The 12,360-nt window shown below is 39.9% G+C and overlaps 1 protein-coding gene across 4 annotated transcripts in view; it reads right to left on the bottom strand.

Moving 5' to 3' along the window:
- Nucleotides 1-737: 737 nt before the first annotated feature.
- The window catches only part of LOC120956963 (uncharacterized), a 46,476-nt gene continuing 34,853 nt past the window's right edge, over nt 738-12,360 (bottom strand). For 3 of the 4 annotated variants that reach the window (XM_040378821.2, XM_040378817.2, XM_040378818.2), the window contains 4 exons: nt 11,784-11,854; nt 6,698-6,860; nt 4,365-4,693; nt 738-1,941 (listed from right to left, as the gene is read on the bottom strand). In XM_040378821.2, coding sequence (XP_040234755.2) covers nt 1,124-1,941; nt 4,365-4,693; nt 6,698-6,860; nt 11,784-11,854 — 1,381 coding nt within the window. In that variant the 3' untranslated portion in view covers nt 738-1,123. The remainder of the gene's footprint in view (nt 1,942-4,364; nt 4,694-6,697; nt 6,861-11,783; nt 11,855-12,360) is intronic. The other variant, XM_040378822.2, reaches the window with a different exon arrangement.

Genomic DNA, 12,360 nt, shown 5'->3' on the forward strand with positions numbered 1-12,360 from the left:
AGAGGTAAGACTCAAACAGTTGGTAGTACATGCTTAGTGACATTTTGCTCAACACCCAACTCTTGGTCGCTCATTTGGTCATGACATTTTCTGTCGGTGATAATCACGATATTCTTGGAATATACTTGGCGTGTATTCAGCAACATAATTAGCGTGCTTTCTCGCTCTGTCTGGTTTGATGGCCTGTCGGGTCGAACAGAGCGAGAAAATATGCTCATTTTGTTTCTTGGCATATCTCCCATGACTACCGGCATGCTCACCGACTGAAAATGTTGCGACCAAATGACTGTCCAAGAGTTGGGTGCAAAAAAGTTATCAAGCAGGTGATGGTCGCACCAACTGTTTGAATCTCATCACAGTAGAGCTCGTGACGCTGACATGATTTTGTTTCATTCGGAATTTGTCATGACTGTGTCAGTGACATTTTACAAAATTGATCACAGTAAAAAAAAGTCATGACAAAGTCACTGACCAAGCATTGATTACTAAAATGTTACCAAGCATGTATTGGTCACATCGATCGTTTTGAGTATCACCACTGGTCATCACAATTGAGTGTGTGATGCTGACACAAATGTTGTTTCTGTCAGATTTTTTTTTATGACATTGACAGTAACATTTTGCAGCAATGACTGCAAGTATAAACACTCACATTAGATCATCACGATTAATGCCTCAGTAATACCACAAATATTTGTGTTTCTCAATTTCCCTTAAGCAATTATGAACAATAACGATTTATTTACTTATCCTCGCTTATTAACCTAACGTTCGTAGTATTTTATACCAGCATTTATTGAAATGTATCTTACAATTGTATCTCTCTGGAATTCATTTTGTCTATCTCGCTAGCAACTCCCTCCACACGAGAATGGCTCAGCTACACCGCTTTACCTTTAAGTTAAACTTTCATTTCATTCATAAAACTACAACAACAAAACATACCTCCTTGTAACACATTTAAAAAAAAACTAATCGTTAAGCAGCAAATCTTGATCCTGGATGGAGACTGGCTCTACAAACCACCTTCCCCAAACCGTATACTGTACTGTGTGGCACACGGAATTCTTCCTTTCTCTCCCTCCTTTAAGTAAACAATGCCCCTTCAGCGATACGCAGCGCCCTAAACACGCAGCCCTTCCTTCCGCTTTTCCGATTTGTCACGTTCGCGCGATTCCCGATCCTCGCGCCGATCGCGCAAATTCGACGCCGAGCTGCCGCGGACCAGGCCCAAATTAAGCGGTGGCAAAGCGGTGCGCAGATTCATCAGCCGCTTGCTGCGCTCCACATTGCGCGACCGGCTACCACCCTTGGCCAGCGAGCTGCTGCTAAACGTGAGCGAACCGCTGCCATCGTCCGACCGGCCCATCTCCACCGCATCAGCGCTGCGACTGTTCGCCCGATCGATGCCGGACACGAACAGGTCCGACTTGCCGTAGTACCGCGGCATCGACAGATCGTCCGTCTGCGACTGTCGATTGATGCCGGCCGTCTGGATCGAGTACAGGCTGACCGACTCCCGGTACTTCTCGATCACCGGCGTCTCGAGGTAGTTCTTCGGCAGGTTCGAGTAGGAGATGGCCGGCACCTCCGGGGTCATGCTGATGGAGTTGTACGTGCTACCACCGGCACCACCACTAGCACCACCACCACTACCGACACCTCCAGCACCGCCAGCACCTCCCCCGCCGGACGATATCGTGAAGATGTCGTTTTCGCTGGCCGGACGGATCGAAAAGTAGGGCAGGTCGGCCTGCAGATGGCTGATCGTTTTGTTGCTCGGTATCGATTTCGACAGGCTAAGCTCGGAGAAGTTGCGGGGCGGTCGCAGGACAACTTCCGAATCGTGCCATCCCTCGTCCGAACCGTCGTCCTCCTCGACGATGGCCGGTATAACGACGATCCGGCTGTCCCGTTCGTCGAGCGAGCTGCCGCTGCTACCTATAAAAAAATGCAGCGAAGAGGAAGGTTAAACAAGAGTGTGTCCGGGCAAAGAATATATTTCGAAAATTGGTAAGCTTTTTTTTGTACAAAAATCTTGACTGGCGTGGTGAGCAGGCTCTGTTTATGCGTGTGTATGTGTGTGTAATCGGGTATATGTAGTGATTGATGAGTAAATAAGTTTCAGTAAGCAAACATAATAAAGCGAAGAGACAAGCGTGCAGCGTAGGAATATAGCTAAAGCATGTTTAATATTTACAACTTTATTAAAAAAAATAGGCAAATAATAGTACAAGTAAGCAACTTTACGAAAAAATAATATCAAAAATTCAAATATCACTAAATAATAGCAAGCAAAAGAGAAGAACATAGCAACAACATACAATCAGAGTAAAATAACAATTTGCAAATACAGAACAAGGTAAAACTATGCATCTGAGCCATATTGTCATATGCCTAATAATTATAATGTCCTGATAGCCTTAGACTTAGAAATTTAGTACAAACTTTAAATAATAGTAGATAGCACCAAAAAAAGATTTACTATTTTTTTTGCTTTTTAGTACAAACAAGAAGTTAACAATGAAAATCTTATCGAATTAATAAATCAATAAAAAAAATCAAACGGCATTTCATCTTATTTTTTATCACTTTAAAACGACAAGCTCGCTTGTTCTAGCGAGTTAAATTACACAGCAAGCTCACCTTATTTTTTCATCCATTTAATCTTAAATTACTTGAATTTTAAATCAGTAAATCAAACAACAATTAATTACCAAACAAAAATATAGTAATAGCCCACCAGTTGGTTTAAATTTGATTTTTAAAGGCAAATAATGGGAGGGTTTCGAAATATTCTAGACAAGGTACTCAAATGTTTTACTTTGATGTTGGTTGACATTGGCAAAACAAATCAAAATGAACATCCCTTATATTAATTTTGAGGCTTAGGCTCTAGAACAAAGCGGGAAAATGTTGATTTGTTTCGAGCCAACATTATTTTTTTCCCCCCAAAATCAAACCTTAACAATTAGAACACTAAGGTTTGCTCATAGTAACTTTCCCTCACTGTACATAAGTTTTTAGAACAAGGTTTAGAACATTACAACAAGAGTAGATTTTGTGCCAATCGGATCTTAACGACTTCTAATCTTACTAAAGGCAGTCTATAAGATAAACACACATAAGCAGGAAATCTTTGATGCTACTTCTATTCATTACCAATTTCTAACGGTCTACTACCAATATCCGATGGTGCATATTAGTACACACACACTCCCCCGTGCTGAGTTAGTTCAATGAGAGCAACTAGCAACAAGAGAAGGAAGAAAGGAACAAATTTAGCACAGAAAAACCCAAAGCCAATTGCAACTACTTTGCCGGATCTTTGTTGAAGGCGCTGGGTAACACTTACCTGCTCCCGCAGCGAGTCCTTCCATTTTCCGCAGCATTTTTTTAGCCGATTTTCCTCAATATAAACCCAACATACCGCCCTAGCAATTGCTAAGTAACATTCCTGCAGCCCGTAGTTATTGCTTGATTCTGTCCGGACCGAGCCAAGTTGGTTAGTACACACTTATCGAAGTTAGAGAGGATTCAGTGAGAAACGAATTCAAGCTCCATGCACAAGTAGATGTGTCGTGTTTTCGCCCGAGAGTTTAACGGTTTACGCCAATCGTGCTTGAAAGCTTTCGTTCTGGTTTACTCCTTCATGCACCACACCTTCCCGAGAAGACCATAAGGATTATTTTTTGCGTGTTGTCTTTGGTTTTTTTCAGCTACAGTTTAATTCTAGTTGTTCGTTAGTTAGTATGCATGCGATTAGATATTACTTATACACTAAAGGTGACCCTCGTCACAGGTGATTGCCTCTCTCTATCTATCTTTGTCTCTCTCTCAGACACACGTTTCTTCCCCAAAACTGTAAAGGACTGCACCGAACATCTGTATGCGACCACCACACTACCCGAGTCAACTACTTTTGACTAGCCATTCAAACTCTTCTTGTTAAACTTTCTGCCCTCTGACCCTGATGTGTGTGATGAGAGGAAACTTTTGTCCCGTGCTTTTTGTTCCCCGTCACCCCCGGTTCTGTACGGTTCTTGGTGGTTTCTGTGTTCCTGTGGGCGATTTCGGTACCGATCACTGTGTGTCGTCTGTGAGCGTGTTTGTGAGTAGCCTTTTGTACAAATATGTCGTCATATTTTTTGTTTTGTACGTTGATTTTGGTTTGCTGCATATGGCCGTTCTTTATGCTCTCCCCCACACCGAGGTGTATGTTTCTTTGTTTGTTTGTGTACGTATGTGGGTGTGTATGTGTAGTGTGTTATATTTCAGGTGATCCCGGTCAAAATCCCGGTGAATGAGAGACTAAGGTGGGGAAGTTTCGGTGGTTTCGACATAAAGGCCAAACTTCTAGTTACCTTCGAGCCGCTGGAGAAGCTTATCGGAGCTGAGCTCCCGACCTTCGGCACCGTCCTGGTGCAGTGCCGGCGCGGCCGACTGTTCGCTCTCGCCGGCGGTACGGTTGCCCGCGGTGGACGCCCCCACCGGTGTCACCTCGATCGGTGAACCGGAATCGGAAATGGCAAACTTCACCGACGCCGGTGAGGTCGCTTTGGACGTCGGCTGCTTCGGCGGTGCGCTGGATTGGAAAATTTGCGAATTAGCAAAGATGGCCATCACTTCCGGTGCCAGCATTGGAACGTTGGTTTGAATTTCACGCCGCAGGTCGTCCTCGTGTATTTTTGAGCTGTAGGTAGAGAAGGGGGAAACACAAAACGGGAAGCAGTTTGAGAGAAAGAAAGTGATTTTTTTTTGTAAAGCTATAGTTTTCGTCATTGATATTTGTCGATAAAGAGGGTAAATGAAAACAATTTTTAATTTAAGATTTGTAAAATAATTCGATAAACTATTAAATAAATAAACTGAACAAAAATAAAATAAAATGTTAATCCCATATTCTACACAAAATAGATGTTCCACAGCTAAAGATGTATGCTCTGAATGAGAAGGAATCATTCAGGGAAGTTAAACACGATTAGTTGTATGGTTCTTCAGACTCTTTGGGTCACTCAGAATGATTTCAAACGCAATAATTTGTCAATGACCAGCTGTTTGTTTGATATTTACATTAAATTAAATTTGTTTACATAATACCCGAACATTCACTATGAAATGATTCAAACATCTAAATATTCAACAAACTTATGAAGTAAATACAGTCATTAAAATAAATTAATAATTTTGCGATTTAAATAACTATATTCAAGAATCATTCGAGGAATCGAAAATGGTTTGTTAATTGTACAAAAAATATAAATATCATTTCAAAACGACACCATTGCACAGTGGGCAGTTTGGAACAATTGTCGGGAAAAAAACTGTGGGGTACGGGTATTTATTGAATGAAATATTAAATTGTTTTAATTCGTGGTTATTGTTAAAAATCGACACATTTGATTGGTATTATTGTTCTTTCGATAGATGGTGCTGCTGCTATTAATGTTTAAATATTTTACATGATCGAGTTCTCAAAAAATAATGCAATTTGAGTATTCTTTCCTTTCAAAAAAGCAATATATCATAGCTTTCGTGGTCGCGCTCGGTTGCAGCTAGTTTTGTTTTGCCAAATAACAGGTAATGGTATAGATTACAGTTTAAAAACATAAAAACTTGGGATCTCATGAGTTTTTTTTTGTCACAGGTCTGAATATTTAAAAATGAGTCACTGTTTTTTATAAGATGTTTTTGTTCAGAAATTAGAGATAACTTTAGAGATGTTTAGAGGGATATTGTTTCCACAACACCTAAGAAACCTTTTAAAGAATTGCTTTGGGAATAATGGTTTAGTTTGTTAAGTTGATAAAAAGAAAAATAATCAAAAATCACAAAAAATGCATTTTTTTAATGATGTCAATTTTTGATGATTTTCAACTTCTTAACTATTAAATAGAAAATTGAAACAAAATGGATTTATCTCAGTTGAATATCGTAGGTATTGGGGGAAAAAATTACCTTGACAAAAATATGATTTCTATTTTGTTGGTTATATCCCGACAAATGCCCACTGTGCATTGATCATGTTCACTAATTCTCAATTTTGACTTTATTTAACTTTGACAGATCATAATTAGTATAATATAATTATATAATAACACGATTCTTTCAAAAATGTATCTATTCGACTCAAATGTAAGTAATTTGCAAGTATATAATACCAATTTCAACAGGAACGAACCAAAGAGCTAGATTAATTTAAGAAGTTGATAGTACTTTATTAAAATAATTATTCCCCACATATTAAGAAATTTTCAAAAATGACTCTTAAAACAATATAAATAATCGTGGATTGTTTGTTGATTCTTTAATTTAGATACTTGTGACTTTTTCATTCTATAATTTGAACGACTCCTAGGTACATATTGATTTGTATGAATCTTTTCCCAAGATTTATGAATCACAACATTATTTTGTACGTAGTTTCTGTACAAAAACACAAACATTAGAACATTTTGATAAGAAACTAAACCATCTTATTAGTTTGCATACTCTCCTCAACTATCGAACAAGCGCCAAATTAACGCCACACCTTAAAGCAAACTGATCGACGTCTTAAACTAAACGTATCAACTCATTAATACGTTGTTCTATCATCTTAGTATCTCTTCAAAACTATCCACCCACTCCCATCCGAACTCATGTACGCTCCCCCCCCCCCCCCCCCCCCCCGAAGCGTATCTCCCATATACCTTACCTCATCGACATGTTGCGAGGAATGCTTAAGCCGGACGAAACGCCCGGCTGCCGGCAGATTGGTGCATTGTTATTTTCGCCCGAGTCGCCCGCCGGGCTGCCGTAGTACCCGTTTTTGTTCTTGTTCTTGGCCGCATGCTCATCCTCGTCCGGATCGTAGTTAACTGTCGTAGGGTTGGAAAGAAAAAGCGAAAAATGAAACAGTCATGTGCACAATAGGCATTTAGTACCGATAGCTTAAAGTTGCTTTCTCAGCTTTCCCCCGGGTAGTGCTTGCTTGCTAGTGGCTAGTGCTACTGCACGGTGACAGTTTGATAAATATTGTCCTTTTCGATGGTGTAGCAAGGGGATAGAGTGACTTTATGCTCTAAATATTTGGCCTTCCCCTTCATACCCTGATTCGATGCCCGGCTTTGTGAGCTGCTGGTCATTATTCTTACTTAATTACGTGATACGAATGTAATTACGGTTTCTTAACCGCTTGCCAAACTATAAAACGGACGCGGGTTAAGTCGAGCATTCGGTAAGAACAGAGTACATCTTCTCGGCTCAATCTTCTGTGTCCAGTGCAGGGTTCTGAAGGAGCAAAAAACGCGCTCACACACATTCACCCGTTTTCTCTCTACATTACGCTTCGTGACATGAAAGTACGACATCGACCAGTTCGATACGTTCGACCTCCTTTCTGCAGGAATGGTTCCTTTTTCTGCAGTGGTTTCTGTTCAATTTTTCGATAGAAGCTTGCATTTTTCTTACATACAAGTGTGTATGTGTCTGTGAGTGTGTGTGTGTGTGTGTGTCGATGGTCTGGTCCTAATTGAAAGCCACCGCAGCGAAATAATTATCTCCGCTTTCACTCCTTCGGGGACATTTTCGGCCATTTCACTTTAGACTCCGGTGCCCGGGGCGGCCAAACTCTTCTGCGTGGTCTCTCAGAAGGAAAAGCTAGCGAAGAAAAACGGTTTCTACCAGGCACAGTGCTGGGTTCTTAACCGCCGGCCACCACCAACTTGGCTAATGTCTCCATTTATTTGTCCGTAACTAAAATAAAGGCTAAAAGAAGGAGCTCCTTTTCTTCTTTGTTTCTCTCTCTCTCACACACTCTCTCTCTATTTCTCTCTCTGTCTCGTTATCTCTCTTGTGTTTGGTACGAATACTTTCCTTCCTCCCGCCGTGAAGGGTTCATAATTTAGCCAGCCCGGCGAATTAAAGCCATCGCCCAGGAGACCACAACGAAAGGATAGAAATCAATTTTCCACCCAATAGAAAATTCCTCCCCTCCCACTACGGATGGCAACCGGGTCCGGATTTTGGGAAGAAAATCAATCGCCTCGGTTGGCTTAAGGGAGAATTTATACTGTTTTGCTGTACGCGATGTGATTGAATGTGTTGTTGAGAGTAAATTAAAATATTTTTTTTTATTTATTTCTATATGCGCAACGAATAAATTGCTATCACATTATATTCTTTCTTGTCGAATCAATTCAACTTTTTCTTTAAATTGAATCATCACATAAAATAAATTAATTTTTAATTCAACAACTTTTCTTTCAATTTATCAGTTTTATGATTTACCTAGGATAGGTATGGTATATCCATAAGAAATTATACAGGTTAAATATATTATTCCTTTACATAGTACTTTAAACCATCAGAATTGATATTCTACAGTGCTAACTATACTTATAGGCGTACTAGTTGTTTTTAGAACAAAAAATAATGAAAGTGTATTAATGATTAAAACAACATCAGAGACCTTTCTTTGTTTTTTAGAACACTCGTGGCGTGTTCTTAGAGTCATGTAATGAACCATAATGATGTAACTACAAATATTCGACGGTGCAAATAATAATTTAACATACAGGCACCTTGCAGGATACTAGGATACCTAGAGCTACTCTTCGGAGCCAATGACGCCCTATTACAAATGGCCAACGTTTACAACTCGTTAGGAAACAGTGCAGATTTTAGTACTAGCTTAAGTAGTTTTATTTTATTTTTATAATCATAAGGATGTTATGTAAGCTTAATATATCTGAATGAAATTATTCAATAAATAATAAAATAATAGTAATAATAATAATAATAATAATAATAATAATAATAATAATAAAAATAATAATAATAATAATAATAACAATTGTAAAAATAATGCTCTCTAAAAAATGCCAACACATTATACATAGTACAGGAAGGCAGCAAAAACTAGATAAACTACTTTTTCTTAAAAATCATTAAAAAGGGCAAAAAGTAAAAAAAATCAATAAAAAAATACAATACTAGTACTCAAAGACTAACAAAAAGTGGCCTAACAAAAATAACATAAAATGTAAAGCTCGAGAACTAAAACAACGAAATCAAAAGCAATGAAACCAATGCATTAAAATTAGCAGCAAACGCCTGAAAAGCGTTGAAAAATAATGTTCACCCCGGCAGAGAAAAACGGAGAGCAAATTTATCCTAAAACCACCGGTGGTAGATGTCCCCGTTTTCCACCTATTTTTCCCGCTCATCCCCTTACACTCCACCAAACCGCACAGCTCCACTGTGTATGTGTGTGTTGGTGGTTATCCTGAGCCGATTTTCACCCGGCCAAGGGCCTTGACAGAAATTAATAAAATCATTACCGCTTAGCCCGGAGAAAACCGGTACACGCTATATCTATGTCACTGCGCCACCGTTGTTTCGCTGCATTTAAAGCGCACCATGCAGGTGAGGGAGTTGGTAAAAGGGGGTTTGCCAGTTCCAGCCGGCGTTCTGCGCCCTTTTGCCAGCAGCGTATTGTGCACCGAAGGTATGCACCACCTTTAGCAGGCGCACGCACACACATACTTACGCTCGATCCACTGCGGTGCAACGACGTACGGGAGCGAAATTAATTATCAGTTCAATTATCGTTAGTATGAAAATGTGTCCCGGTGTATTCGGTGCGCCAGCACGGGAAAGAGAGGCACGGGCTGGCAACTAGCACACAGAAACGTACGCAACACACCCAGCACCGCCAGCGTATGTAGTAAACGTGCGGGGTACTAAGCGCCAGAAAATATGCTCGGATACCGTTGACTAGCCGCGGTGCAAATTCGGTGCAAAATTAAATATCAACAGCATTGATCGGCAGCAGCAGCAGCAGCATTTCTCCGTCGTGCCAGCTGCAGCCGTTGGAAAACGCATCCTCCAATGCTTGGTGTGTGTGGCCGCACCACCACGACTCTACCACAGACAGTTGTGTGGTACCGCAATAGGTACGGCAAATGGCAAAACAATAATAGACAAAACAATGCGCCAACCAAAGCCGACATCAAACGGTAAATGTTTGATAAACTGTAGCCGGCGGTAAAGGAACGGGCGGGTACGAGAGGTATGATGAATTTCCCCAAAAAAAAAAGTGTTCTCGGTACCCCTTTTTGGTGGATATACTATCCAGACTGAGGCACAGTGAACGATCACCGTCGAGACTAGAACGTCAACGATGGGAAGCTCCACCCGTTGGAACCCCGTTGGGCTGGGGGTTTCGGTCGGGCAACATCAAATACGCTGCTGGGGAACGCTTTAATCGATCCGGAGCGATACACCAGCCGTGATCGATATTGTCGTCTGTCCGGGAGCGTGAGTTGATAAGTTAGAGGGATTATACATTTTGAAATGGTTTTTATTCAGAAAAGGTTAACTTCCTTAAAACCGTTAAAACTAACGCTGAAGCAATGAGTTAAGCAACGAGTACTAAAACGCATGCAGTGAGATTGCATACTTTCAGGCGTTTTTTGGTGTAAGCGAGAAATGCTGCAGATTTTCCAATGTTTAGTACAAGGATAAAAGTAAAACAGATATTAAACTTTTATTTGGGAATCATAGATAAATCTTTCTTGAATTTTATGTAAATAGTAAAATTCAAAGAAATATTTTTAAAAAAATTATTCAAATCTAAAAGTAACAAATTTCTTGTTTAGCGTCAGTGCCAGAGTAAATGACATTTAGCTAACAAAATTTAAAAAGAGTGTGGAATAAAATATGAGAAACTCACTCGAAATGAAAGTATCGTTACTGTGGCTAGTTGCCGAACCTATATCCATACAGGATACTGGAACACCTATCCCGGCTTGCGTATACCGGTGAACCTTTGGCTCAAATTCCCACAGGTACACTTCAATGGAACCCAAAACCCGTCCCCCAACTAACCAGCTCAGAGCGAGTCCTTTGGTCGTTCATTTCCGTTCCACCCGATGGAAGCTTTGCGCACGTTAGTTTCCCCCCCCCCCCCCCAGCAGAAGCGAGCGATCCGGCATTCGTTTCGATCAATTTTGTCATCAATCGATAATTTTCGGTCCGCTGACAATATTTGTTGTAGTTTGGCTTCTTTTTTTCTCGCATGTATCTGAATTTTTCGCAATGTTGTTTAGCCGACAGCCACTGCTACATGCTACAAGCAACCAAACGAGAAATGCGTCTGCTTTTTTATCTACTGCATTCACACAACGCGAATGCCGCCAGAAGCCAGTGTAGAGGGACAATGTCTCGATAACGTAATTTAGCTGCTGGAATGAAAAGGGAGCATTTTTTGTGCTCAGTTTCATTCTGTACGCCCGAGCCCCGCAGACGGTTTTATTAGTAGCATATTTTTATTTTTAGCACGCACCAGCACTGACCTGTGCATACAAATAAACACACAAAGGCACTGCTGCGCACCTTGCAGTAGTAGTGCATGGTTTTTTTTTTGTACAAGCAACGATTGGATGGAATACACCTAACAGGCGAAAAGGATAGGACCAATTTAAATTGATCGCGCGAGAGGGAGAGAAAGATAGCCTAGATTAAGTTATCCTGCCTCACAGTGTGACGAATTGAATTACGCCAATAAATATTGTCAATATGCAATAAGATTTTACAATAAATTGCAGACGAATCATGCAGTACTCGTACAAAGTTTCAGGCATATTTGAAATATGCGCTATAAAAACAATCTGTGTTAAGAGCTTTTAATTCGCACAATACGAGCTATACAGCGGTACAGACAAACTTGAATCAAATTGCATCTAGAAGAAAATACGGAAAAGCACTTTGAATGATGCACTTATGTGTAGCAATCTTACCAAGTGATTCGTCGAAGCAGAATTTTTCCTCAATACAATTCCAGTAAAAGTCTTCCCAGCAGCTAAAAATACTGAAAAATATAATAGAGAATAAGAAAATGCATTACAAGGACACACGAGAAATGTGAAGTTTGTTTAATTTGGTAAAGATTAATTTTGTTAAAGAAGTAGTCTCTATGTAGGTTAAATTTTTTGTTTTTTCTCTACTCCAGCTATGAGTTTGATGAGGTTACAATGTGTAGAACGTCAATATGTTAAGCAAACACAAATATTGGGGACTTTTACGATACTAGCCCGCTATGTTATATGTATAGAGATTGACACGGCTAAAATCATACCAATCCACCATAAAAAAAACCACACATAAAACTATATTTTCAGAATATTTTAGATTATAGATTGTTTCAGCCAGAAAAATATGTAAACAAACGCTAATTCGTCGTAGGCTCGATCAGGTAAGCTTATGCATAATTTATTTATTTATTTAGTTTTTGCAGATTCGAAAATATTTTTCCAAGAAAGGATACCAAGAACTGTCTGATTCGATGTTTTTAAATGTATGTAAAGTATTAAAACC

This window comes from Anopheles coluzzii, chromosome 3, assembly GCF_943734685.1.
Source record: "Anopheles coluzzii chromosome 3, AcolN3, whole genome shotgun sequence".
Lineage (NCBI taxonomy): Eukaryota > Metazoa > Arthropoda > Insecta > Diptera > Culicidae > Anopheles > Anopheles coluzzii.